This window comes from Oncorhynchus mykiss, chromosome 7 (assembly GCF_013265735.2).
Source record: "Oncorhynchus mykiss isolate Arlee chromosome 7, USDA_OmykA_1.1, whole genome shotgun sequence".
In the NCBI taxonomy this organism is placed as follows: domain Eukaryota; kingdom Metazoa; phylum Chordata; class Actinopteri; order Salmoniformes; family Salmonidae; genus Oncorhynchus; species Oncorhynchus mykiss.
The window spans coordinates 83,759,465-83,782,824 of NC_048571.1; the positions used below are offsets into that span (position 1 = coordinate 83,759,465).

The 23,360-nt window shown below is 45.2% G+C and overlaps 1 protein-coding gene across 2 annotated transcripts; it reads left to right on the forward strand.

Annotated features, from left to right (window-relative positions):
* The first annotated feature begins 273 nt into the window (after nt 1–273).
* On the forward strand, nt 274–23,001 carry nicn1 (nicolin 1). Of its 2 annotated transcripts, XM_036984240.1 has the most exons (9): nt 274–557; nt 732–815; nt 10,985–11,130; nt 12,773–12,911; nt 13,334–13,368; nt 16,384–16,497; nt 16,698–16,766; nt 21,685–21,789; nt 22,067–23,001. In XM_036984240.1, exons 3-9 carry the CDS (start codon nt 10,999–11,001, stop codon nt 22,106–22,108), a joined length of 636 nt encoding a protein of 211 aa, XP_036840135.1. In that variant the 5' UTR covers nt 274–557; nt 732–815; nt 10,985–10,998; the 3' UTR covers nt 22,109–23,001. The 2 variants fall into 2 exon arrangements, with proteins under 2 accessions (XP_036840135.1, XP_036840136.1); XM_036984241.1 differs by lacking the exon at nt 13,334–13,368 and having other exon boundaries at nt 12,773–12,946.
* Nucleotides 23,002–23,360: the final 359 nt, after the last annotated feature.

A 23,360-nucleotide genomic window follows, 5' to 3' on the forward strand; every position in this document is an offset into this window, starting at 1 on the left:
TCTAAGCAAGTGCTATGGATAAATGCTAGGGAAGATGAAAGCCCACTGCTGATTGCTTCAGTTTCACACCTGTTACACCTACATCTAGTCTAGTTATTACCAACCCAAGATGGAGCTCTGCAGGGCCATTTATCTGTATTTGTATTGAAACCATGGGTGATCAGATATCATTGGCACGTCATGGATACATTTTGCAGTCTCAACTTTGCGATTGATTTAGCCAATTGTGGGGACGTCATCCCATATCTCCGTTTTTTTTTGTTGCTGTGACGCTGTTCCTTTAAATATCTGGAGTCGCCATAGTTACACATTCAGGAAATGGTAAATTCATTGGCAGCATGCCCACTGCTAGGCCTACGGCGACGTCTAGAACTGTTTTTACAGTCATTTCGCCGTCTGTAACCGAGGGGAAAACAGTGCACACACAACACAGTAAGCTAGGACATCGATATCTAGCAACCTTTGCTGTTCTATATTGACATCCGAGGGGAAGGAAAACGGTCCAACTGGTTGCTAGTTTGGTGGTTAGCTAGCTACCGCTAACTCCACAATCAGCGGTGAGTAGCTAACGTTAGCTAGCTTGCTAGCGTATATAGCAAACGTTAGCTGGCTTGTCAGCTTTCTTTACATTCGCCTTTTTCCTCCCAACCTGTCCCACCCAATAATGATTTATTTGAATGAGCTCAATTCAGTGATCATTGCAATCTGAGTGTTATGTAACTGTCTTTTAGCTTTGCCGCAGCCACACAGGCGGGGCTAGTTCGCTGTCCAAGGTGCTGAAGTTGATCATATTTGCGTTGCAGCCATAAACCAAGGTTAGTGTTGTATGATTTTCATAAAGCCATCAAAATGTAAATATCAGTTGAGTTTGGTGATGTTTGAAAAAATTGTGTTAGATTTGAGTGCTGTCAGTGCTGTGTGTAAATTGACTATGCAAACAATTAAGCATTTCTAGCACATTACTGTTTCTTATAAAAACAAGAAGGGATGTAGTCAGTCTTTCCTCAACTCAAGAGAGACTGGAATGCATGGTGTTAATATTAGCGCTCTGATTACAATACTTGACTAGGGCCTTCTTTGCAGCACTTAACTATATGACTCGACAATAATCAACATAATATAAAACTAGAACCTGTGTGATGTAAAAAAGTAAAAAACAGAGCATCTTTTTTTATTACTGACAGACCTCTCCCCATCTCTTTATTACAGACAGACCTCTCCCCATCTCTTTATTACTGACAGACCTCTCCCCATCTCTTTATTACAGACAGACCTCTCCCCATCTCTTTATTACAGACAGACCTCTCCCCATCTCTTTATTACAGACAGACCTCTCCCCATCTCTTTATTACAGACAGACCTCTCCCCATCTCTTTATTACAGACAGACCTCTCCCCATCTCTTTATTACAGACAGAACTCTCCCCATCTCTTTATTACTGACAGACCTCTCCCCATCTCTTTATTACAGACAGACCTCTCCCCATCTCTTTATTACAGACAGACCTCTCCCCATCTCTTTATTACAGACAGACCTCTCCCCATCTCTTTATTACTGACAGACCTCTCCCCATCTCTTTATTACAGACAGACCTCTCCCCATCGCTTTATTACTGACAGACCTCTCCCCATCTCTTTATTACGGACAGACCTCTCCCCATCTCTTTATTACTGACAGACCTCTCCCCATCTCTTTATTACAGACAGACCTCTCCCCATCTCTTTATTACAGACAGACCTCTCCCCATCTCTTTATTACTGACAGACCTCTCCCCATCTCTTTATTACAGACAGACCTCTCCCCATCTCTTTATTACTGACAGACCTCTCCCCATCTCTTTATTACAGACAGACCTCTCCCCATCTCTTTATTACTGACAGACCTCTCCCCATTTCTTTATTACAGACAGACCTCTCCCCTTCTTTTTATTACAGACAGACCTCTCCCCATCTCTTTATTACAGACAGACCTCTCCCATCTCTTTATTACATACAGACCTCTCCCCATCTCTCTATTACAGACCTCTCCCCATCTCTTTATTACAGACAGACCTCTCCCCATCTCTTTATTACAGACAGACCTCTCCCCATCTCTTTATTACAGACAGACCTCTCCCCATCTCTTTATTACAGACAGACCTCTCCCCATCTCTTTATTACAGACAGACCTCTCCCCATCTCTTTATTACAGACAGACCTCTCCCCATCTCTTTATTACAGACAGACCTCTCCCCATCTCTTTATTACGGACAGACCTCTCCCCATCTCTTTATTACAGACAGACCTCTCCCCATCTCTTTATTACAGACAGACCTCTCCCCATCTTTTTATTACAGACAGACCTCTCCCCATCTCTTTATTACAGACAGACCTCTCCCCATCTCTTTATTACAGACAGACCTCTCCCCATCTCTTTATTACAGACAGACCTCTCCCCATCTCTTTATTACAGACAGACCTCTCCCCATCTCTTTATTACAGACAGGCCTCTCCCCATCTCTATATTACAGACAGACCTCTCCCCATCTCTTTATTACTGACAGACCTCTCCCCATCTCTTTATTACAGACAGACCTCTCCCCATCTCTTTATTACAGACAGACCTCTCCCCATCTCTTTATTACAGACAGACCTCTCCCCATCTCTTTATTACAGACAGACCTCTCCCCATCTCTTTATTACAGACATACCTCTCCCCATCTCTTTATTACAGACAGACCTCTCCCCATCTCTTTATTACAGACAGACCTCTCCCCATCTCTTTATTACAGACAGACCTCTCCCCATCTCTTTATTACAGACAGACCTCTCCCCATCTCTTTATTACAGACAGACCTCTCCCCATCTCTTTATTACAGACAGACCTCTCCCCATCTCTTTATTACAGACAGACCTCTCCCCATCTCTTTATTACAGACAGACCTCTCCCCATCTCTTTATTGCAGACAGACCTCTCCCCATCTCTTTATTACAGACAGACCTCTCCCCATCTCTTTATTACAGACAGACCTCTCCCCATTTCTTTATTACAGACAGACCTCTCCCCATCTCTTTATTACAGACAGACCTCTCCCCATCTCTTTATTACAGACAGACCTCTCCCCATCTCTTTATTACAGACAGACCTCTCCCCATCTCTTTATTACAGACAGACCTCTCCCCATCTCTTTATTACTGACAGACCTCTCCCCATCTCTTTATTACAGACAGACCTCTCCCCATCTCTTTATTACTGACAGACCTCTCCCCTTCTCTTTATTACAGACAGACCTCTCCCCATCTCTTTATTACTGACAGACCTCTCCCCTTCTCTTTATTACGGACAGACCTCTCCCCATCTCTTTATTACAGACAGACCTCTCCCCATCTCTTTATTACAGACAGACCTCTCCCCATCTCTTTATTACAGACAGACCTCTCCCCATCTCTTTATTACTGACAGACCTCTCCCCATCTCTTTATTACAGACAGACCTCTCCCCATCTCTTTATTACGGACAGACCTCTCCCCATCTCTTTATTACAGACAGACCTCTCCCCATCTCTTTATTACAGACAGACCTCTCCCCATCTCTTTATTACAGACAGACCTCTCCCCTTCTCTTTATTACTGACAGACCTCTCCCCATCTCTTTATTACTGACAGACCTCTCCCCTTCTCTATATTACAGACAGACCTCTCCCCATCTCTTTATTACTGACAGACCTCTCCCCTTCTCTCTATTACAGACAAACCTCTCCCCATCTTTACAACCATGTAATCTATATGTTTTGACCATGTCAGTTTACAATCTAAGGTAACGCCAAGTAATTTAGTCTCCTCAACTTGTTCAACAACCACATCATTCATTACCAGATTCAGCTGAGGTCTAGATATTAGGCAATGATTTGTATCAGAAACAATGCTCTTAGTTTTAGAGATGTTCAGGACCAGTTTATTACTGGCCATCCATTCTAAAAACGGATTGCAACTCTTTATTTAGGGTTTCAGTGACTTCACTAGCTGTGATAGGGTTGAATCATTAACGTAAATAGACACGCTTGCTTTATTTTAATGCCAGTGGCAGGTCATTGGTAAAAATAGAAAAGAGTAGAGGGCCTAGAGAGCTGCCCTGCTGTACACCACACTTAACATATTTAACATTAGAGAAGCTTCCATTAAAGAAAACCCTCTCTCAGTTCTATTAGATAGATACTGTAGCTCTGAATCCATGATATGGCAGAGGTTGAAAAGCCATAACCCGTGACTTTTTTTCAACAAGAGATTTTGGTCAATAATATCAAAGGCTGCACTGAAAACAGTACAGCCCCACACAATCTTCTTATTATCAATTTCTTTCAACCAATCATCAGTCATTTGTGTCAGTGCAGTACATGTTGGGTGCCCCTCTCTATAATTGTGCTGAAAGTGTGTTGTTAATTTGTTTACAGAGAAATAGCATTGTATTTGGTCAAACACCATTTCCCCCCCCAACAGTTTGCTTGGAGCTGGCAGCAAGCTGATAGGTCTGCTGTTAGAACCAGTAAAGGCCACTTTACCACTCTTTGGTAGTGGAATGACTTTGGCTTCCCTCCAGGCCTGAGGACAAAGACTTTCCTCTAGGCTCACATTAAAGGTATGACAGATAGGAGTGGCTATAGAGTCAGCTACCCTTCTCAGTAGCTTTCCATCTATGTTGTCAGTGCCAGGAAGTTTGTCTTTATTGATCAATAACAACCATTTTTCCACCTCTCCCACACTAACTTTACAAAATTCAAACATAAAATTGGAATTATTATTTTGCTATGCATGAATACGACGGCTCACTGTTCGTTGTTGGCATTTCCTGCCTACGTTAGCCCACTTTGCCAGTGAAGTAGTCATTCAAATAATTGGCAACATCAACTGGTTTTGTGTTGAATAAGCCAACTGATTTGATGAAAGATGGAACTTGAGTTGAATTTGTCTTTCTGCCCAATAATTTCAGTCAAAGTACTCAAGTGTTTTTCCCATCATTCTTTATATCATCGATCTTGGCTTCTTAATACATGTTTTTTGTTATTTTTCTTGAGTTTAGTCTCATCATTGATCAGTTTGCAGTAAGTCAGCCAGTCAGATGTGCAGCCAGACTTATTAGCCACTCCCTTTTGCAGCATCTCTTTCAACCATACCGTTTTTCAATTCCTCATCAATCCAGCCTTAACAGTTCTAACAGTCAGTTTCTTAACAGGTGTATGTTTGTCAATAATTGGAAGTAGCACTTCAATAAATGAATAATGTGCAGCGTCCGGATGCTCCTCCTTGAACACATCAGACCAACAATCATTTTTAACATCATCCTTATAAGAGTCACTTCAAGATCTCTTATACTCTATTTTAGGCCCAGCTTCGGAAAACTTTGTCTTTCCTGGATATAGCCACTATATTGTGATCACTGCATCCAATGGGTAGAAGGCTCTAAAAATGTGATCAATACATGTAGATGATCTTGTTCCCGTAGTGTTTGTAAACACCCTGGTAGGTTGATTTAATACCCTGGACCAGATTACAGGCTGTGGTTACAGTGAGAAGCTTCGTCTTGAGCGGACAGCTTGATGAAAACCAGTCAATGTTCAGGTCCCCAAGAAAGTAGACCTCTCTGTTTACATCACATACACTATCAATCATTTCACACACATTATTTAGATACTGGCTGTTAACACTTGGTGGTCTATAGCAACACCCCAAAATAATAGGCTTCAGATAGGCTTCAGGCCTGTGATCCTGCAACCACAACACTTCAATTACACGTGACATAAGAGCTTCTCTGCATAACAGAGAAATGGCTCTGAATATACATATATATATATATATATATATATATATATACAGCAACACCTCCCCCATAAATATTTATGTCTCTTCTATTGTAGTTATATCCTTCTATTGCTACTGCTGTATTATCTAAGTGAGTCTCAGAAATGGTTAATATACTATCTGAGATTTCATGAAGCCTTTTTTCAAAAGCGACATACACAGAGTGGACAAAATATTAGGAACACCTGCTCTTTCCACGACGCAGACTGACCAGGTGAATCCAGATGGAAGCTATGATCCCTAATTTAATCCACTTCAATCAGTGTAGATGAAAGGGAGGAGACAGGTTAAAGAAGGATATTTAACTCAATATTAGGAGTGTGTTATTAGTGTTTTATAAACTTATTATTATTATTATTATTTAACCCTTTCCTGGGTAGTATATCAAAGATGGACATAATATGGAAAAGTACAAACAAAGAAAGTGTGTGTGTGTGTGTGCGCGCTGCGGGGTTGAAGCTACTAACCCATAGGCTATGCCCTCTCATCCCCTCAAGGCTTTTGGGAGGGTTGAAGCTACTAACCCATAGGCTATGCCCTCATCCTCTCAAGGCTTTTGGGAGGGTTGAAACTACGAACCCATAGGCTATGCCCTCTCATCCCCTCAAGGCTTTTGGGAGGGTTGAAGCTACTAACCCATAGGCTATGCCCTCTCATCCCCTCAAGGCTTTTGGGAGGGTTGAAGCTACGAACCCATAGGCTATGCCCTCTCATCCCCTCAAGGCTTTTGGGAGGGTGGGCAATGAGCATGTCATAGCAGATGTAAGCATGATTCTCCTGCTCAATCATCACATGATATGTCCTGATTTATCTGGAATTCAATTATTATTATTATTATTTTTTTTTAAATTACATTTATCCAAATAGAAACAGATCAGGTTTCCCAAAAATCATCTTAGGGCTAAGTTCATCCTTAGAACTTGCGTGGGAGCATCGTTAAATCTCATAAGTTGTTTCCCAAATCCATCGTTCTTAACGTTGCACTTGACAACGGTGGTAATGTAGCGCCACCCTCAGACCACCTCTAGAACAGTTAACGCGCGTCGCCAGATGCTTTTAAACCACCGGAGATCTCCGTTAAATATAAAATCACTTGGGTTTTATCCATCTCTCTGTGACCGCCAAATAACTTCAGAACAAAGTTGACTACAAATAAAAAGTTTTCTTTGCGGTTGATACAAACATGCAACGTATAAAATAAAATATGCTTCATATGAGATGACTGCATTAAAATAGTAAGCGGAAGTCTAGGCTATAGGCCTATTTCAAACATATTTAAATAGCCTACATTTCATGTTCAACCAACTTAGTTATATTTTGCTACTTGTAGGCTACTGTCTGTAATTTGTCTCTATATATGTCATGATGTGTAGCCTAACATGCGTACAATGATTTGCCAAATCGGTGATTTTGTGGATTTTTATAAGGAAGAACATTAGAATAAGACCCCTCAATATTTGCAGCCGTAGGTGGTAAATACAATAATCCAACTGTATTAAGATAGTGACACAACAGTATTGGGATAGTGACACAACAGTATTGGGACAGTGACACAACAGTATTGGGATAGTGACACAACAGTATTGGGATAGTGACACAACAGTATTGGGATAGTGACACAACAGTATTGGGATAGTGACACAACAGTATTGGGATAGTGACACAACAGTATTGGGATAGTGACACAACAGTATTGGGATAGTGACACAACAGTATTGGGACAGTGACACAACAGTATTGGGATAGTGACACAACAGTATTGGGACAGTGACACATCAGTATTGGGATAGTGACACAACAGTATTGGGACAGTGACACAACAGTATTGGGACAGTGACACAACAGTATTGGGACAGTGATACAACAGTATTGGGACAGTGACACAACAGTATTGGGATAGTGACACAACAGTATTGGGATAGTGACACAACAGTATTGGGATAGTGACACAACAGTATTGGGACAGTGACACAACAGTATTGGGACAGTGACACAACAGTATTGGGACAGTGACACAACAGTATTGGGACAGTGACACAACAGTATTGGGACAGTGACACAACAGTATTGGGATAGTGACACAACAGTATTGGGACAGTGACACAACAGTATTGGGATAGTGACACAACAGTATTGGGACAGTGACACAACAGTATTGGGATAGTGACACAACAGTATTGGGACAGTGACACAACAGTATTGGGATAGTGACACAACAGTATTGGGACAGTGACACAACAGTATTGGGACAGTGACACAACAGTATTGGGACAGTGACACAACAGTATTGGGACAGTGACACAACAGTATTGGGACAGTGACACAACAGTATTGGGACAGTGACACAACAGTATTGGGACAGTGACACAACAGTATTGGGACAGTGACACAACAGTATTGGGACAGTGACACAACAGTATTGGGACAGTGACACAACAGTATTGGGACAGTGACACAACAGTATTGGGACAGTGACACAACAGTATTGGGACAGTGACACAACAGTATTGGGACAGTGACACAACAGTATTGGGATAGTGACACAACAGTATTGGGATAGTGACACAACAGTATTGGGATAGTGACACAACAGTATTGGGACAGTGACACAACAGTATTGGGATAGTGACACAACAGTATTGGGACAGTGACACATCAGTATTGGGATAGTGACACAACAGTATTGGGACAGTGACACAACAGTATTGGGACAGTGACACAACAGTATTGGGACAGTGATACAACAGTATTGGGACAGTGACACAACAGTATTGGGATAGTGACACAACAGTATTGGGATAGTGACACAACAGTATTGGGATAGTGACACAACAGTATTGGGACAGTGACACAACAGTATTGGGACAGTGACACAACAGTATTGGGACAGTGACACAACAGTATTGGGACAGTGACACAACAGTATTGGGACAGTGACACAACAGTATTGGGAAAGTGACACAACAGTATTGGGACAGTGACACAACAGTATTGGGATAGTGACACAACAGTATTGGGACAGTGACACAACAGTATTGGGATAGTGACACAACAGTATTGGGACAGTGACACAACAGTATTGGGATAGTGACACAACAGTATTGGGACAGTGACACAACAGTATTGGGACAGTGACACAACAGTATTGGGACAGTGACACAACAGTATTGGGACAGTGACACAACAGTATTGGGACAGTGACACAACAGTATTGGGACAGTGACACAACAGTATTGGGACAGTGACACAACAGTATTGGGACAGTGACACAACAGTATTGGGACAGTGACACAACAGTATTGGGATAGTGACACAACAGTATTGGGACAGTGACACAACAGTATTGGGACAGTGACACAACAGTTTTGGGACAGTGACACAACAGTATTGGGACAGTGACACAACAGTATTGGGACAGTGACACAACAGTATTGGGACAGTGACACAACAGTATTGGGATAGTGACACAACAGTATTGGGACAGTGACACATCAGTATTGGGACAGTGACACATCAGTATTGGGATAGTGACACAACAGTATTGGGACAGTGACACAACATTATTGGGACAGTGACACAACAGTATTGGGACAGTGACACAACAGTATTGGGACAGTGACACAACAGTATTGGGACAGTGACACAACAGTATTGGGACAGTGACACAACATTATTGGGACAGTGACACAACAGTATTGGGACAGTGACACAACAGTATTGGGACAGTGACACATCAGTATTGGGACAGTGACACATCAGTATTGGGACAGTGACACATCAGTATTGGGATAGTGACACAACAGTATTGGGACAGTGACACAACAGTATTGGGATAGTGACACAACAGTATTGGGACAATGACACATCAGTATTGGGACAGTGACACAACAGTATTGGGATAGTGACACAACAGTATTGGGACAGTGACACAACAGTATTGGGACAGTGACACAACAGTATTGGGACAGTGACACATCAGTATTGGGATAGTGACACAACAGTATTGGGACAGTGACACAACAGTATTGGGACAGTGACACAACAGTATTGGGACAGTGACACAACAGTATTGGGACAGTGACACAACAGTATTGGGATAGTGACACAACAGTATTGGGACAGTGACACAACAGTATTGGGACAGTGACACAACAGTATTGGGATAGTGACACAACAGTATTGGGACAGTGACACATTTTGTGTTGTTTTGGTTCTGTAGTCCAGCACTTTGGATTTGAAATGATACTATGAGGTTACCGTGCTGACTGTCAGCTTTTAATCTGAGGGTATTTTCATCCATGTCGGGCGAAACTTTTAGAAATTACAACACTTTTTGTACATAGTCCCCACCCCCATTTAAGGCCGTTTTTTGAGGACAAAAAAGTATTGGGAGAAATTCACTCATGTGGATTGAAGTAGTGAAAAGTATTTGGTCCCATATTCCTAGCATGCAATGGTTACATCAAGCTTGAGCAAACTTGTTGGATGCATTAGCTGTTTTGTTGTGGTTGTGTTTCAGATTATTTTGCGCCCAATAGTAATGAAAAAAATAGAGGGTGAATTATTTATTGTATCGTTTTGGAGTCACTGTTACTGTAAATAAGAAGAGAATATGTTTCTACAAACTTCTACATTAATGTGGATGCTACCATGATTACAGATCATCCCTAAACATTGTGAACGATGATGAGTGAGAAAGTTAGACACACAAATATCATACCCCCCCCCAAAAAATGCTAACCTCCCCTGTCCCAAACACAAAATCCTGGGGTGTAGGAACCACTAGGAACCAAACGGAGCCAAACTTGGAGGGACCTACGTACCTTGAATTTATCCAATAGATACTCTCACTTTCGTTGCAAAACTTTTTCATTACAGTGTTCGACTAATGAATACACCCATGATTTCCCTGTTTTTTTATAGCTTGTCCTCCTCATCACATCCCAGATTTATATTGTAACAAATTCAGGGAGGCCAGGTCCAGTGGCAGTCGACCACCTTAGCCGTTACGCCAAGAGATCCACACGTGTTGGATTAAGGTCTCTGCAGTATGTTGCTTGATTCTGCTGCTGACTCCTTTCTCAACAGGAGTATTAAGATGAGTGTCAACACTGTTCCCTGTACTGATCACATCCCTAATCTTTCAACAGGAGTAGCTAATAATATGAGCGTAAACACCGTCCCTTGTACCGTGAAGCCTACTGTCACCTTGCAGATTGGAGATGCTGAGACGGATTCGTCTCGTCCCGGTGTCTATGTCATAGACGTTACACTTCCTATAGGACAGACTGTCAACGTGAGTCAATAAAACCTGACGGTCATTTTACTATTTTTTCTTTTTTCTTTTCTACACTGTGTTTTCCTCCACACACTTGGTCAAATGACAGGCTATGTGAAGTAGGCTATTTTTCTTTCAAACTGAGTCACTTCGAAATCTCCTCTGAAGCTCAAAGTGGCTTCCTTCGAGGCCGGGCTTTTCTACAACTTTCAAGCTAGACATCATTGCAACTCAACCATTGTCCACATGCTGTAACATACAGCACCAGTACAGAGTTTGGACACGCCTACTCATTCCAGGGTTTTTCCATATTTTTACTTTTTTTCTACATAAAACTATGACATGAAAACTATGAAATATCACATATGGAATCATGTAGTAGCCCAAAAAAAGTGTTAAACAAATCTAAATATATTTTATATCTGAGATTCTTCAAAGTAGCCACCCTTTGCCTTGCCTTACAACTTTGTACACTCTTTGCATTCTCTCAACCAGCTTTATGAGGTAGTCACCTGGAATGCATTTCAATTAACAGGAGTGCCTTGTTAAAAGTACATTTGTGGAATTTATTTCCTTAAAATGTTTGAGCCAATCAGTTGTGTTGTGTCAAGATAGGGCTATCTTCTGTATACCACCCCTATTTGGTAAAATACCAAGTCCATATTGTGGCAAGAACAGCTACAAATAAGCAAAGAGAAACAACAATCCATCATTACTTTAATACATGATGGTCAGTCAATCTAGAGAATTTCAAGAACTTTGAAAGTTTCTTCAAGTGCATTCGCAAACACCATCAAGCGCTATGATGAAACTGGCTCTCATGAGGACAGCCACAGGAAAGGAAGATCCAGAGTTACCTCTGCTGCAGAAGATAAGTTCATTAGAGTTACCAGCCTCAGAAAAATTAGCCCAAGTAAATGCTTCACAGAGTTTGGGTAACACATCTCAACATCAACTGTTCAGAGGAGACTGTGTGAATCAGGCCTTCATGGTCGAATTGCTGCAAAGAAACCACTACTAAAGGACACTAATAAGAAGAAGAGACTTGCTTGGGCCAAGAAACACAAGCAATGGACATTAGACCGGTGGAAATTTGACATGTATTGAAAATTCAAGGCACACTTAACCAGCATGGCTACCACATCATTCTGCAGTGATACGCCATCCCATCTGGTTTGCGCTTAGTGGGTCTATCATTTGTTTTTCAACAGGACAATGACCCAACACACCTCCAGGCAGTGTAAGGGCTATTTGACCAAGAAGGAGAGTGATGGAGTGCTGCATCAGATGGCCTGGCCTCCACAATCACCCCAATCACCCGACCTCAACCCAATTGAGATGTTTTGGGATAAGTATGACCGCAGAGTGAAGGAAAAGCAGCCAACAAGTGCTCAGCATATGTGGGAACTCCTCCAAGACTGTTGGAAAAGCATTCCAGGTGAACCTGGTTGAGAGAATACCAAGAGTGTGCAAAGCTGTCATCAAGGCAAAGGGTGACTGATTCCATCTGTGTTATTTCATAGTTGTGATGTCTTCAATATTATTCTACAATGTAGAAAATAGGAAAACATTAAGAAAAACCTTGGAATGAGTAGGTGTGTCAAAAACTTTTTTTTTTTTCTGGTACTGTATATATAATCTGTGTCTTATTCACTCCTAGATCCAGGAGATCTCCTTTAAGAACTACTACACAGCATACGTGTCTGTGCGTCTACTGAGGAGAGATGGGGAGGGGGCTGCTAAATGGACCACATGTCTGAGGAACCACTGTCTGATGCCCAGCCCACATACTGAAGAGGGTTCACAAGACTACTGCTCTGTCTACCGTCAACAGGTTAGGGGAGAGAGAGAGAGAGAGAGGGGGAGAGGGAGACAGAGAGAGAGGGGGTGAGGGAGAGAGAGAGGGGGTGAGAGAGAGAGGGGGTGAGGGAGAGAGAGGGGGTGAGGGAGAGAGAGGGTTTTGAGGGAGAGAGAGAGATGGTTTTGAGGGAGAGAGAGAGGGGGTGAGGGAGGGAGGGAGAGAGATGGGGTGAGAGGGTGAGAGAGAGGGTGAGGGAGAAAGGGTGAGGGAGAGAGGGTGAAAGAGAGAGGGAGAGAGAGAGAGTGGGAGAGAGGGTGAGGGAGAGAGAGGGTGAGGGGGAGAGAGAGGGTGAGGGGGCTGCTAAATGGACCACATGTCTGAGGAACCACTGTCTGATGCCCAGCCCACATACTGAAGAGGGTTCACAAGACTACTGCTCTGTCTACCGTCAACAGGTTAGGGGAGAGAGAGAGAGAGAGAGAGAGAGAGAGGGGGAGAGGGTGAGGGAGAGAGGGGGTGAGGGAGAGCGAGAGAGGGTGAGGGAGAGAGAGGGTGTGAGGGAGAGAGAGAGAGGGTGAGGGAGGGAGGGAGAGAGAGGGTGAGGGAGGGAGAGAGAGGGGGTGAGGGAGAAAGGGTGAGGGAGGGAGGGAGGGAGGGAGAGGGGGTGAGGGAGAGAGAGAGAGAGAGGGTGAGGGAGGGAGAGAGGGGGTGAGGGAGAGAGGGTGAGGGAAGGAGGGAGAGAGAGGGTGAGGGAGGGAGAGAGAGGGGGTGAGGGAGGGAGGGAGAGAGAGGGGGTGAGGGAGAGAGAGAGGGTGTGAGGGAAGGAGAGAAAGGGTGTGAGGGAAGGAGAGAGAGGGGGTGAGGGAGAGAGGGTGAGGGAGGGAGGGAGAGAGAGGGTGAGGGAGGGAGGGAGAGAGAGGGTGAGGGAGAGAGAGGGTGAGGGAGGGAGAGAGGGGGTGAGGGAGAGAGGTTGAGGGAGGGAGAGAGAGGGGGTGAGGGAGAGAGAGAGAGGGTGAGGGAGGGAGGGAGAGAGGGGGTGAGGGAGGGGGAGAGGGAGAGAGAAAGGGAGAGAGGGCGAGCGAGAGAGAGGGGGTGAGGGAGGGAGAGAGAGGGGGTGAGGGAGGGAGACAGTGAGGGGGGAGAGAGAGGATGGGGGAAGAGGGTGAGGACGGAGGGAGAGGGTGAGGACGGAGGGAGAGGGTGAGGACGGAGAGAGAGGGTGAGGACGGAGAGAGAGGATGGGGGAGAGAGAGGGTGAGGACGGAGAGAGAGGGTAAGGACGGAGAGAGAGGGTGAGGACGGAGAGAGAGGATGGGGGGAGAGGGTGAGGACGGAGGGAGAGGGTGAGGACGGAGAGAGGGTGAGGACGGAGAGAGAGGGTGAGGACGGAGAGAGAGGGTAAGGACGGAGAGAGAGGGTGAGGACGGAGAGAGAGGACGGGGGGAGAGGGTGAGGACGGAGGGAGAGGGTGAGGACGGAGAGAGGGTGAGGACGGAGGGAGAGGGTGAGGACGGAGAGAGGGTGAGGACGGAGAGAGAGGGTAAGGACGGAGAGAGAGGGTGAGGACGGAGAGAGAGGATGGGGGAGAGAGAGGGTGAGGACGGAGAGAGAGGGTGAGGACGGAGAGAGAGGGTAAGGACGGAGAGAGAGGGTGAGGACGGAGAGAGAGGGTGAGGACGGAGAGAGAGGGTGAGGACGGAGAGAGAGGGTGAGGACGGAGAGAGAGGGTGAGGACGGAGAGAGGGTAAGGACGGAGAGAGAGGGTAAGGACGGAGAGAGAGGGTGAGGACGGAGAGAGAGGATGGGGGAGAGAGAGGGTGAGGACGGAGAGAGAGGGTGAGGACGGAGAGAGAGGGTGAGGACGGAGAGAGAGGGTAAGGACGGAGAGAGAGGGTAAGGACGGAGAGAGAGGGTGAGGACGGAGAGAGAGGGTAAGGACGGAGAGAGAGGGTGAGGACGGAGAGAGAGGGTGAGGACGGAGAGAGAGGGTGAGGACGGAGAGAGAGGGTGAGGACGGAGAGAGAGGGTGAGGACGGAGAGAGAGAATGGGGGAGAGAGAGGGTGAGGACGGAGAGAGAGGGTGAGGACGGAGAGAGAGGGTGAGGACGGAGAGAGAGGGTAAGGACCGAGAGAGAGGGTAAGGACGGAGAGAGAGGGTGAGGACGGAGAGAGAGGGTGAGGACGGAGAGAGAGGATGGGGGAGAGAGAGGGTGAGGACGGAGAGAGAGGGTGAGGACGGAGAGAGAGGGTGAGGACGGAGAGAGAGGGTAAGGACGGAGAGAGAGGGTAAGGACGGAGAGAGAGGGTGAGGACGGAGAGAGAGGGTGAGGACGGAGAGAGAGGATGGGGGAGAGAGAGGGTGAGGACGGAGAGAGAGGGTGAGGACGGAGAGAGAGGATGGGGGAGAGAGAGGGTGAGGACGGAGAGAGAGGGTGAGGACGGAGAGAGAGGGTGAGGACGGAGAGAGAGGGTAAGGACGGAGAGAGAGGGTAAGGACGGAGAGAGAGGGTGAGGACGGAGAGAGAGGGTGAGGACGGAGAGAGAGGATGGGGGAGAGAGAGGGTGAGGACGGAGAGAGAGGGTAAGGACGGAGAGAGAGGGTGAGGACGGAGAGAGGGTGAGGACGGAGAGAGAGGGTGAGGACGGAGAGAGGGTGAGGACGGAGAGAGGGTGAGGACGGAGAGAGAGGGTGAGGACGGAGAGAGAGGGTGAGGACGGAGAGAGAGGGTGAGGACGGAGAGAGAGGGTGGGGGAGAGAGAGGGTGAGGACGGAGAGAGAGGGTGAGGACGGAGAGAGAGGGTGAGGACGGAGAGAGAGGGTAAGGACCGAGAGAGAGGGTAAGGACGGAGAGAGAGGGTAAGGACGGAGAGAGGGTGAGGACGGAGAGAGAGGGTGAGGACGGAGAGAGAGGATGGGGGAGAGAGAGGGTGAGGACGGAGAGAGAGGGTGAGGACGGAGAGAGGGTGAGGACGGAGAGAGAGGGTAAGGACGGAGAGAGGGTGAGGACGGAGAGAGGGTGAGGACGGAGAGAGAGGATGGGGGAGAGAGAGGGTGATAGGGGGTGGGGGGGTAGTTTAATTATAAAAGGTGGTAAAGGTCATATAATATGGAAAGAGGAAGGGTGAAGAGCTATAGCAGAACAGGTCAAGACATTAGGAGGTATATTCTGATGAAGGCTTTATTTGTACTGTACATCAGGCTAAAATATTCATCACCAAAACTCCTGAGCCATTTCATTATGAACCTTAAGAAACCTTGCTGTGATGTGAGTAACACAAAGCCAATGCATTCACATTCCATTTATTTTTTTAAAGCATCACAGCTAAGGTTTGCTTAGTTTTTGGTAAGCTGATCTTGGAGGTTAACCAAATTATAGTTTGGCTTAATTCAAGTAGCAATTAAGCTCATTTACATAATTTGTGGAAGTCGTATTTCCTGATTGGTTCAGTATGTGTGTTATGGTTGTTAGATGCTGATTGAACCAGACAATGTGACTTCAGTGAGACTGATCCTACGACAGCCGTCATCAGCCTGGCTGAATTTCAGCGTGGAGGACATCAAAATACACCCCTGTTTAAACGAGGTAAGTTTCTTAAAAATGTATAGAGGGGGTTGTACTGTATGATCAAATAGAAAGAAACCACAATCATTGTGCCTCTGATCACCAGGCCTGCAGCATAACTGGCTAAGGTTGGGGGTGTTACCTGAGTAGTGGAGTTGAGAAACACTGCCAATTAAGATATTTCCACAATTTTAAAGTGCATTCATTCACTCTTCTTCCAGGATTCAGAGTGGGACATTCCTGATTGGTTGTCAGACCTCACACAGGTGGACCAACTGTGTGATTTACAGGTATGGCTCTTATCAACCAGTTGGTTCTCTTCAGTAGAACTATCAGCCCTTATAGACTGTATTCCAGTGTTCAGTATCATTTCCCCCTTAGAGATCCCTCGTAGTCCAGTATCATTTCCCTCTTAGGGATCCCTCGTAGTCCAGTATCATTTCCCTCTTAGGGATCCCTCGTAGTCCAGTATCATTTCCCCCTTAGGGATCCCTCGTAGTCCAGTATCATTTCCCTGTTAGGGATCCCTCGTAGCCCAGTATCATTTCCCTCTTAGGGAACCCTCGTAGTCCAGTATCATTTCCCCCTTAGGGATCCCTCGTAGTCCAGTATCATTTCCCTCTTAGGGATCCCTCGTAGTCCAGTATCATTTCCCTCTTAGGGATCCCTCGTAGTCCAGTATCATTTCCCTCTTAGGGATCCCTCGTAGTCCAGTATCATTTCCCTCTTAGGGATCCCTCGTAGTCCAGTATAATTTCCCTCTTAGGGATCCCTCTTAGTCCAGTATCATTTCCCTCTTAGGGATCCCTCGTAGTCCAATATAATTTCCCCCTTAGTGATCCCTCGTAGTCCAGTATCATTTCCCCCTTAGGGATCCCTCATAGTCCAATATTGTTTCCCTCTTAGGGATCCCTCGTAGTCCAGCATCATTTCCCTCTTAGGGATCCCTCGTAGTCCAGTATCATTTCCCTCTTAGGGATCCCTCGTAGTCCAGTATAATTTCCCTCTTAGGGATCCCTCGTAGTCCAGTATCATTTCCCTCTTAGGGATCCCTCGTAGTCCAATATAATTTCCCCCTTAGTGATCCCTCGTAGTCCAGTATCATTTCCCCCTTAGGGATCCCTCATAGTCCAATATTGTTTCCCTCTTAGGGATCCCTCGTAGTCCATTATCATTTCCCTCTTAGGGATCCCTCCAGGTCATCTATAAGTCTTAGCTAGGTAAAGCCCCACCTTATCTCAGCTCACTGGTCACCATAGGAGCACCCACCTGTAGCACGCGCTCCAGCAGGTAGATTTCACTGGTCACCCCCAAAGCCAATTCCTCCTTTGGCCACCTTTCCTTCCAGTTTCCTTCCAGTATCAATTCCCTCTTAGGGATCCCTCGTAGTCCAGTATCAATTCCCTCTTAGGGATCCCTCGTAGTCCAGTATCAATTCCCTCTTAGGGAACCCTCGTAGTCCAGTATCATTTCCCCCTTAGGGATCCCTCGTAGTCCAGTATCAATTCCCTCTTAGGGATCCCTCGTAGTCCAGTATCAATTCCCTCTTAGGGATCCCTCGTAGTCCAGTATCAATTCCCTCTTAGGGATCCCTCGTAGTCCAGTATCATTTCCCTCTTAGGGATCCCTCGTAGTTCAATATAATTTCCCTCTTAGAGATCCCTCGTAGTCCAGTATCAATTCCCTCTTAGGGAACCCTCGTAGTCCAGTATCATTTCCCCCTTAGGGATCCCTCGTAGTCCAGTATCAATTCCCTCTTAAGGATCCCTCGTAGTCCAGTATCATTTCCCTCTTAGGGATCCCTCGTAGTCCAGTATAATTTCCCTCTTAGGGATCCCTCTTAGTCCAGTATCATTTCCCTCTTAGGGATCCCTCGTAGTCCAATATAATTTCCCCCTTAGTGATCCCTCGTAGTCCAGTATAATTTCCCCCTTAGGGATCCCTCATAGTCCAATATTGTTTCCCTCTTAGGGATCCCTCGTAGTCCAGCATCATTTCCCTCTTAGGGATCCCTCGTAGTCCAGTATCATTTCCCTCTTAGGGATCCCTCGTAGTCCAGTATAATTTCCCTCTTAGGGATCCCTCGTAGTCCAGTATCATTTCCCTCTTAGGGATCCCTCGTAGTCCAATATAATTTCCCCCTTAGTGATCCCTCGTAGTCCAGTATCATTTCCCCCTTAGGGATCCCTCATAGTCCAATATTGTTTCCCTCTTAGGGATCCCTCGTAGTCCATTATCATTTCCCTCTTAGGGATCCCTCCAGGTCATCTATAAGTCTTAGCTAGGTAAAGCCCCACCTTATCTCAGCTCACTGGTCACCATAGGAGCACCCACCTGTAGCACGCGCTCCAGCAGGTAGATTTCACTGGTCACCCCCAAAGCCAATTCCTCCTTTGGCCACCTTTCCTTCCAGTTTCCTTCCAGTATCAATTCCCTCTTAGGGATCCCTCGTAGTCCAGTATCAATTCCCTCTTAGGGATCCCTCGTAGTCCAGTATCATTTCCCTCTTAGGGATCCCTCGTAGTCCAATATAATTTCCCTCTTAGAGATCCCTCGTAGTCCAGTATCAATTCCCTCTTAGGGAACCCTCGTAGTCCAGTATCATTTCCCCCTTAGGGATCCCTCGTAGTCCAGTATCAATTCCCTCTTAGGGATCCCTCGTAGTCCCGTATCAATTCCCTCTTAGGGATCCCTCGTAGTCCAGTATCAATTCCCTCTTAGGGATCCCTCGTAGTCCAGTATCATTTCCCTCTTAGGGATCCCTCGTAGTCCAATATAATTTCCCTCTTAGAGATCCCTCGTAGTCCAGTATCATTTCCCTCTTAGAGATCCCTCGTAGTCCAGTATCATTTCCCTCTTAGGGATCCCTCGTAGTCCAATATAATTTCCCTCTTAGAGATCCCTCGTAGTCCAGTATCATTTCCCTCTTAGAGATCCCTCGTAGTCCAGTATCATTTCCCTCTTAGGGATCCCTCGTAGTCCAGTATCAATTCCCTCTTAGGGATCCCTCGTAGTCCAGTATCAATTCCCTCTTAGGGATCCCTCGTAGTCCAGTATCATTTCCCTCTTAGGGATCCCTCGTAGTCCAGTATCATTTCCCTCTTAGGGATCCCTCGTAGTTCAATATAATTTCCCCCTTAGTGATCCCTCGTAGTCCAGTATCATTTCCCTCTTAGGGATCCCTCGTAGTCCAGTATCATTTCCCTCTTAGGGATCCCTCGTAGTCCAGTATAATTTCCCTCTTAGGGATCCCTCTTAGTCCAGTATCATTTCCCTCTTAGGGATCCCTCGTAGTCCAATATAATTTCCCCCTTAGTGATCCCTCGTAGTCCAGTATCATTTCCCCCTTAGGGATCCCTCATAGTCCAATATTGTTTCCCTCTTAGGGATCCCTCGTAGTCCAGCATCATTTCCCTCTTAGGGATCCCTCGTAGTCCAGTATCATTTCCCTCTTAGGGATCCCTCGTAGTCCAGTATAATTTCCCTCTTAGGGATCCCTCGTAGTCCAGTATCATTTCCCTCTTAGGGATCCCTCGTAGTCCAATATAATTTCCCCCTTAGTGATCCCTCGTAGTCCAGTATCATTTCCCCCTTAGGGATCCCTCATAGTCCAATATTGTTTCCCTCTTAGGGATCCCTCGTAGTCCATTATCATTTCCCTCTTAGGGATCCCTCCAGGTCATCTATAAGTCTTAGCTAGGTAAAGCCCCGCCTTATCTCAGCTCACTGGTCACCATAGGAGCACCCACCTGTAGCACGCGCTCCAGCAGGTAGATTTCACTGGTCACCCCCAAAGCCAATTCCTCCTTTGGCCACCTTTCCTTCCAGTTTAGTTTAGTTTAGTTTAGTTTATTTTTTATTTTTACAGGGACAGTGCACATTAATCAACGTTTCAGTAAAAGTGCCGGTTTTAGCCAGCCGGCTAATTTTCAACCGCAGTCCCTGGGCAGGTTATTAAAAACAATTACAATATAGACAATAGCAACATAGAACAAGCAAGACATAGCAACATAGGACAAGCAAGACATAGCATACAGACAGAGCAACATAGGACAAGCAAGACGTAGCATACAGACAGAGCAACATAGAACAAAAAGCAGTTCTCTGCTGCCAATGACTGGAGCGAATTGCAAAAATCACTGAAGCCGGAGACGTATATCTCCCTCACTAACTTTAAGCATTAGCTTTCAGAGCATCTCCTAGATCACTGCACCTGTACATAGCCTATCTGTAAATAGCCCATCTGTAAATAACCCATCCAACTACCTCATCCCCATACTGTTATTTATTTATTTTTTTGCTCCTTTGCACCGCAGTATCGCCGCAGTATCGCAGTATCTTCTGCACATCTATCACTCCAGTGTTTAATTGCTCATTTGTAATTATTTTGCCACTATGGCCTATTTATTGCCTTACCTCCCTAATCTTCTACATTTGCACATACTGTATATATACTTTTCTATTGTGTTAATGACTGTACATTTGTTTATGTGTAACTCTGTGTTGTTGTTTTTGTTGCACTGCTTTGCTTTATCTTGGCCAGGTTGCAGTTGTAAATGAGAACTTGTTCTCAACTGGCCTACCTGGTTAAAGAAAGGTGAAATCAATAAATTGCGTCTCAGTGTAGGCAGCAGCCTCCTCTGAGTTAGTGATTGCCATAGTCTCTGCTCCTGGAGCTTCTCTTGGAGTCAACGGGCTGAGAATATCAAGTCTGAAGTTCCTCTGCCGGGTTGAAATCCACTGTTCTTTGGGATAGGAGTCTGTTTATCCTGCGGTGGCAAGAAGGGGAACGCGCTGTAGTTGCCACAGTCCAACCTGTCCCCTTTCTTGAAGATGGTGACGATGATGGCATCTTTCAGGTCACTGGGAAGATCTTCATGACTTCATCATTCCAAATCCTGACCATAAGGGAGTGCAGGGGCTGTATTAGGCATTCTCCTCCACACACAAAAACTGTCTTCTTCTGGGAGAAGTTCTCCGTTTTACTGGTCAAAGACCTTTTATAAAACACATCATAAAAGAGAATATGGAAACACAGTATGTATTATGTTGTTGTGTCTCTAGGGTCATCCAGATCCTCAGACGAACACGGATAGCCATCTTCCTGGTCAATTACTTTTAGAAAAACACTAGCCCTTTATACAACATGGCTACATAAAAGAGAAAATAATATCCGTTACAATATTTTTTGTTTTGTTGTATCTCTAGGGTCTTCCAGATCCTCAGACGGTATCTTCCAGTATTCAGCAGATGTGGGCGTTAACAGAGGTCATGCAGACCAACCAGACCACTGCTTCCATAGGCCGCTTCGATGTAAGACGTGTTCGTATTGTTTATTTACACATGGAGTCAAACGTGCACATCACTTTTCCTGAGGTGGTGGGAGAGAAAGATCTAGAAAGTAAAAGAAGGGACCTGTATGCTTCACCACTTTTTTTATTTATTGGTTAAACAATGTTTCAATCCAAACATCTCTGCATTAGTATCCTGGACCCAAGTCTTTGTCCGTTGGTATCGACTCCATTTTGTTTTCAGCTGGTTTACGGTCGACTCGTTTAATGTTCATTCTTTCTTCTGTGTTTCTGGGCAGGTTGATGGCTGCTACGATATCAACTTGTTGTCCTTCACTTAACAAGGACTTGACTGGAGGTTAATTTTACATGGTGTTGGTCAAATGTGAAGATCACCATTGTTATCTCTCCCAACGTGTATTTGATTAATTGCCTGACGATGTTATATTTAAGTTTTCTGAAAAGTATAAAAAAAAGTATATTTATTTGTGATTTTTTTTTTTTTTTAACACCTAGGCCACCTTTGCCACTCATGATTGTAACTTTGTTTATTATACAAGTCCAATGGAAGTGAGATGCATGGTGGCCTTCAGCCAGATGAGGACAGTAGTGCTTCTTGAATGAGACCAAGGAGCCACTGTTAACTAACTATCTGAGATGTGGATATATCATACTGGCTGGGGTTCTGGGTGGTTTGCAGTTTCCAATTCTCTTTTTTTTCGATAAAAAAAAAAAAAGTGACCTTTTTATTTAACTAGGCAAGTCAGTTATTCTTATTTACAATGACGGCCAACCCCTAACCGGGATGACACGGGGACTCCCGATCACGGCCGGTTGTGAACCAGGGTCTGTAGTGACGCCTCTAGCACTGAGATACAGTCCCTTAGACCGCTGCGCTACTCTGGAGGATAGGATATAGCACGCTGGCTGGGGTTCTGTCTACAATTCTCTTATTGTAAGTTATTCATGAATAATTATGAATGTCTCATTTCCCTTCAATGCAAACAATTTACATCAACGTTGTACTGATGAAAGAAGTGAAGGAATCGTTATGCTATGTATTAGTGGCTGTATAAGATGACATCATACATGCTCATATAGCAAGTCATTCATTCAACACATAGGCTCTGTTATTATATCCCAATGATATTCCTGTATCCTGCAAGCAACCAACTGTTAGAGCGTTAGGTCGGTCTTTTACGGAACTAATTAAATAAATGTAAATTCCAAAAAAGCAAAGTTCAAAAGATTCTCTTGTTTTGCTCGAATCGGAATCGCCCCCCCAGGGGGTAAGAGAGAGACATTGACTCAGAGGGGATTTACACCAGAAATGGCCACCTATCCTCGACATAGTGCACTACTTTTGACCAGAGCCTTATGGGTTCTGGTCCAAAGAAGTGCACTATGTAGGGAAATATAGTGCCATTTGGGACACATGGGTAGACTGATGTAGGGCTTGACTTTTCTCTCTAATAGACTGCAGTACGAATCTCTCTCCCAACTCCTGGTAATATATCAAGTAGAAAGCTCTCTCCTCCCCTCTGTTTTTGTGTCTTTTCGACTGACGACCTTTAGAGAAAGTAGAAATCTCTT

What these genes read in the sequence shown, in the direction of transcription:
- nicn1 (XM_036984241.1), top strand. Translation starts at nt 10,999, where the DNA reads ATGAGCGTAAACACCGTCCCTTGTACCGTGAAGCCTACTGTCACCTTG. An exon ending in ACCAACTGTGTGATTTACAG is followed by an intron (nt 16,767 to 21,684) that starts GTATGGCTCTTA and finishes TTGTATCTCTAG; the next exon opens with GGTCTTCCAGATCCTCAGAC. An exon ending in CTTCCATAGGCCGCTTCGAT is followed by an intron (nt 21,790 to 22,066) that starts GTAAGACGTGTT and finishes GTTTCTGGGCAG; the next exon opens with GTTGATGGCTGCTACGATAT.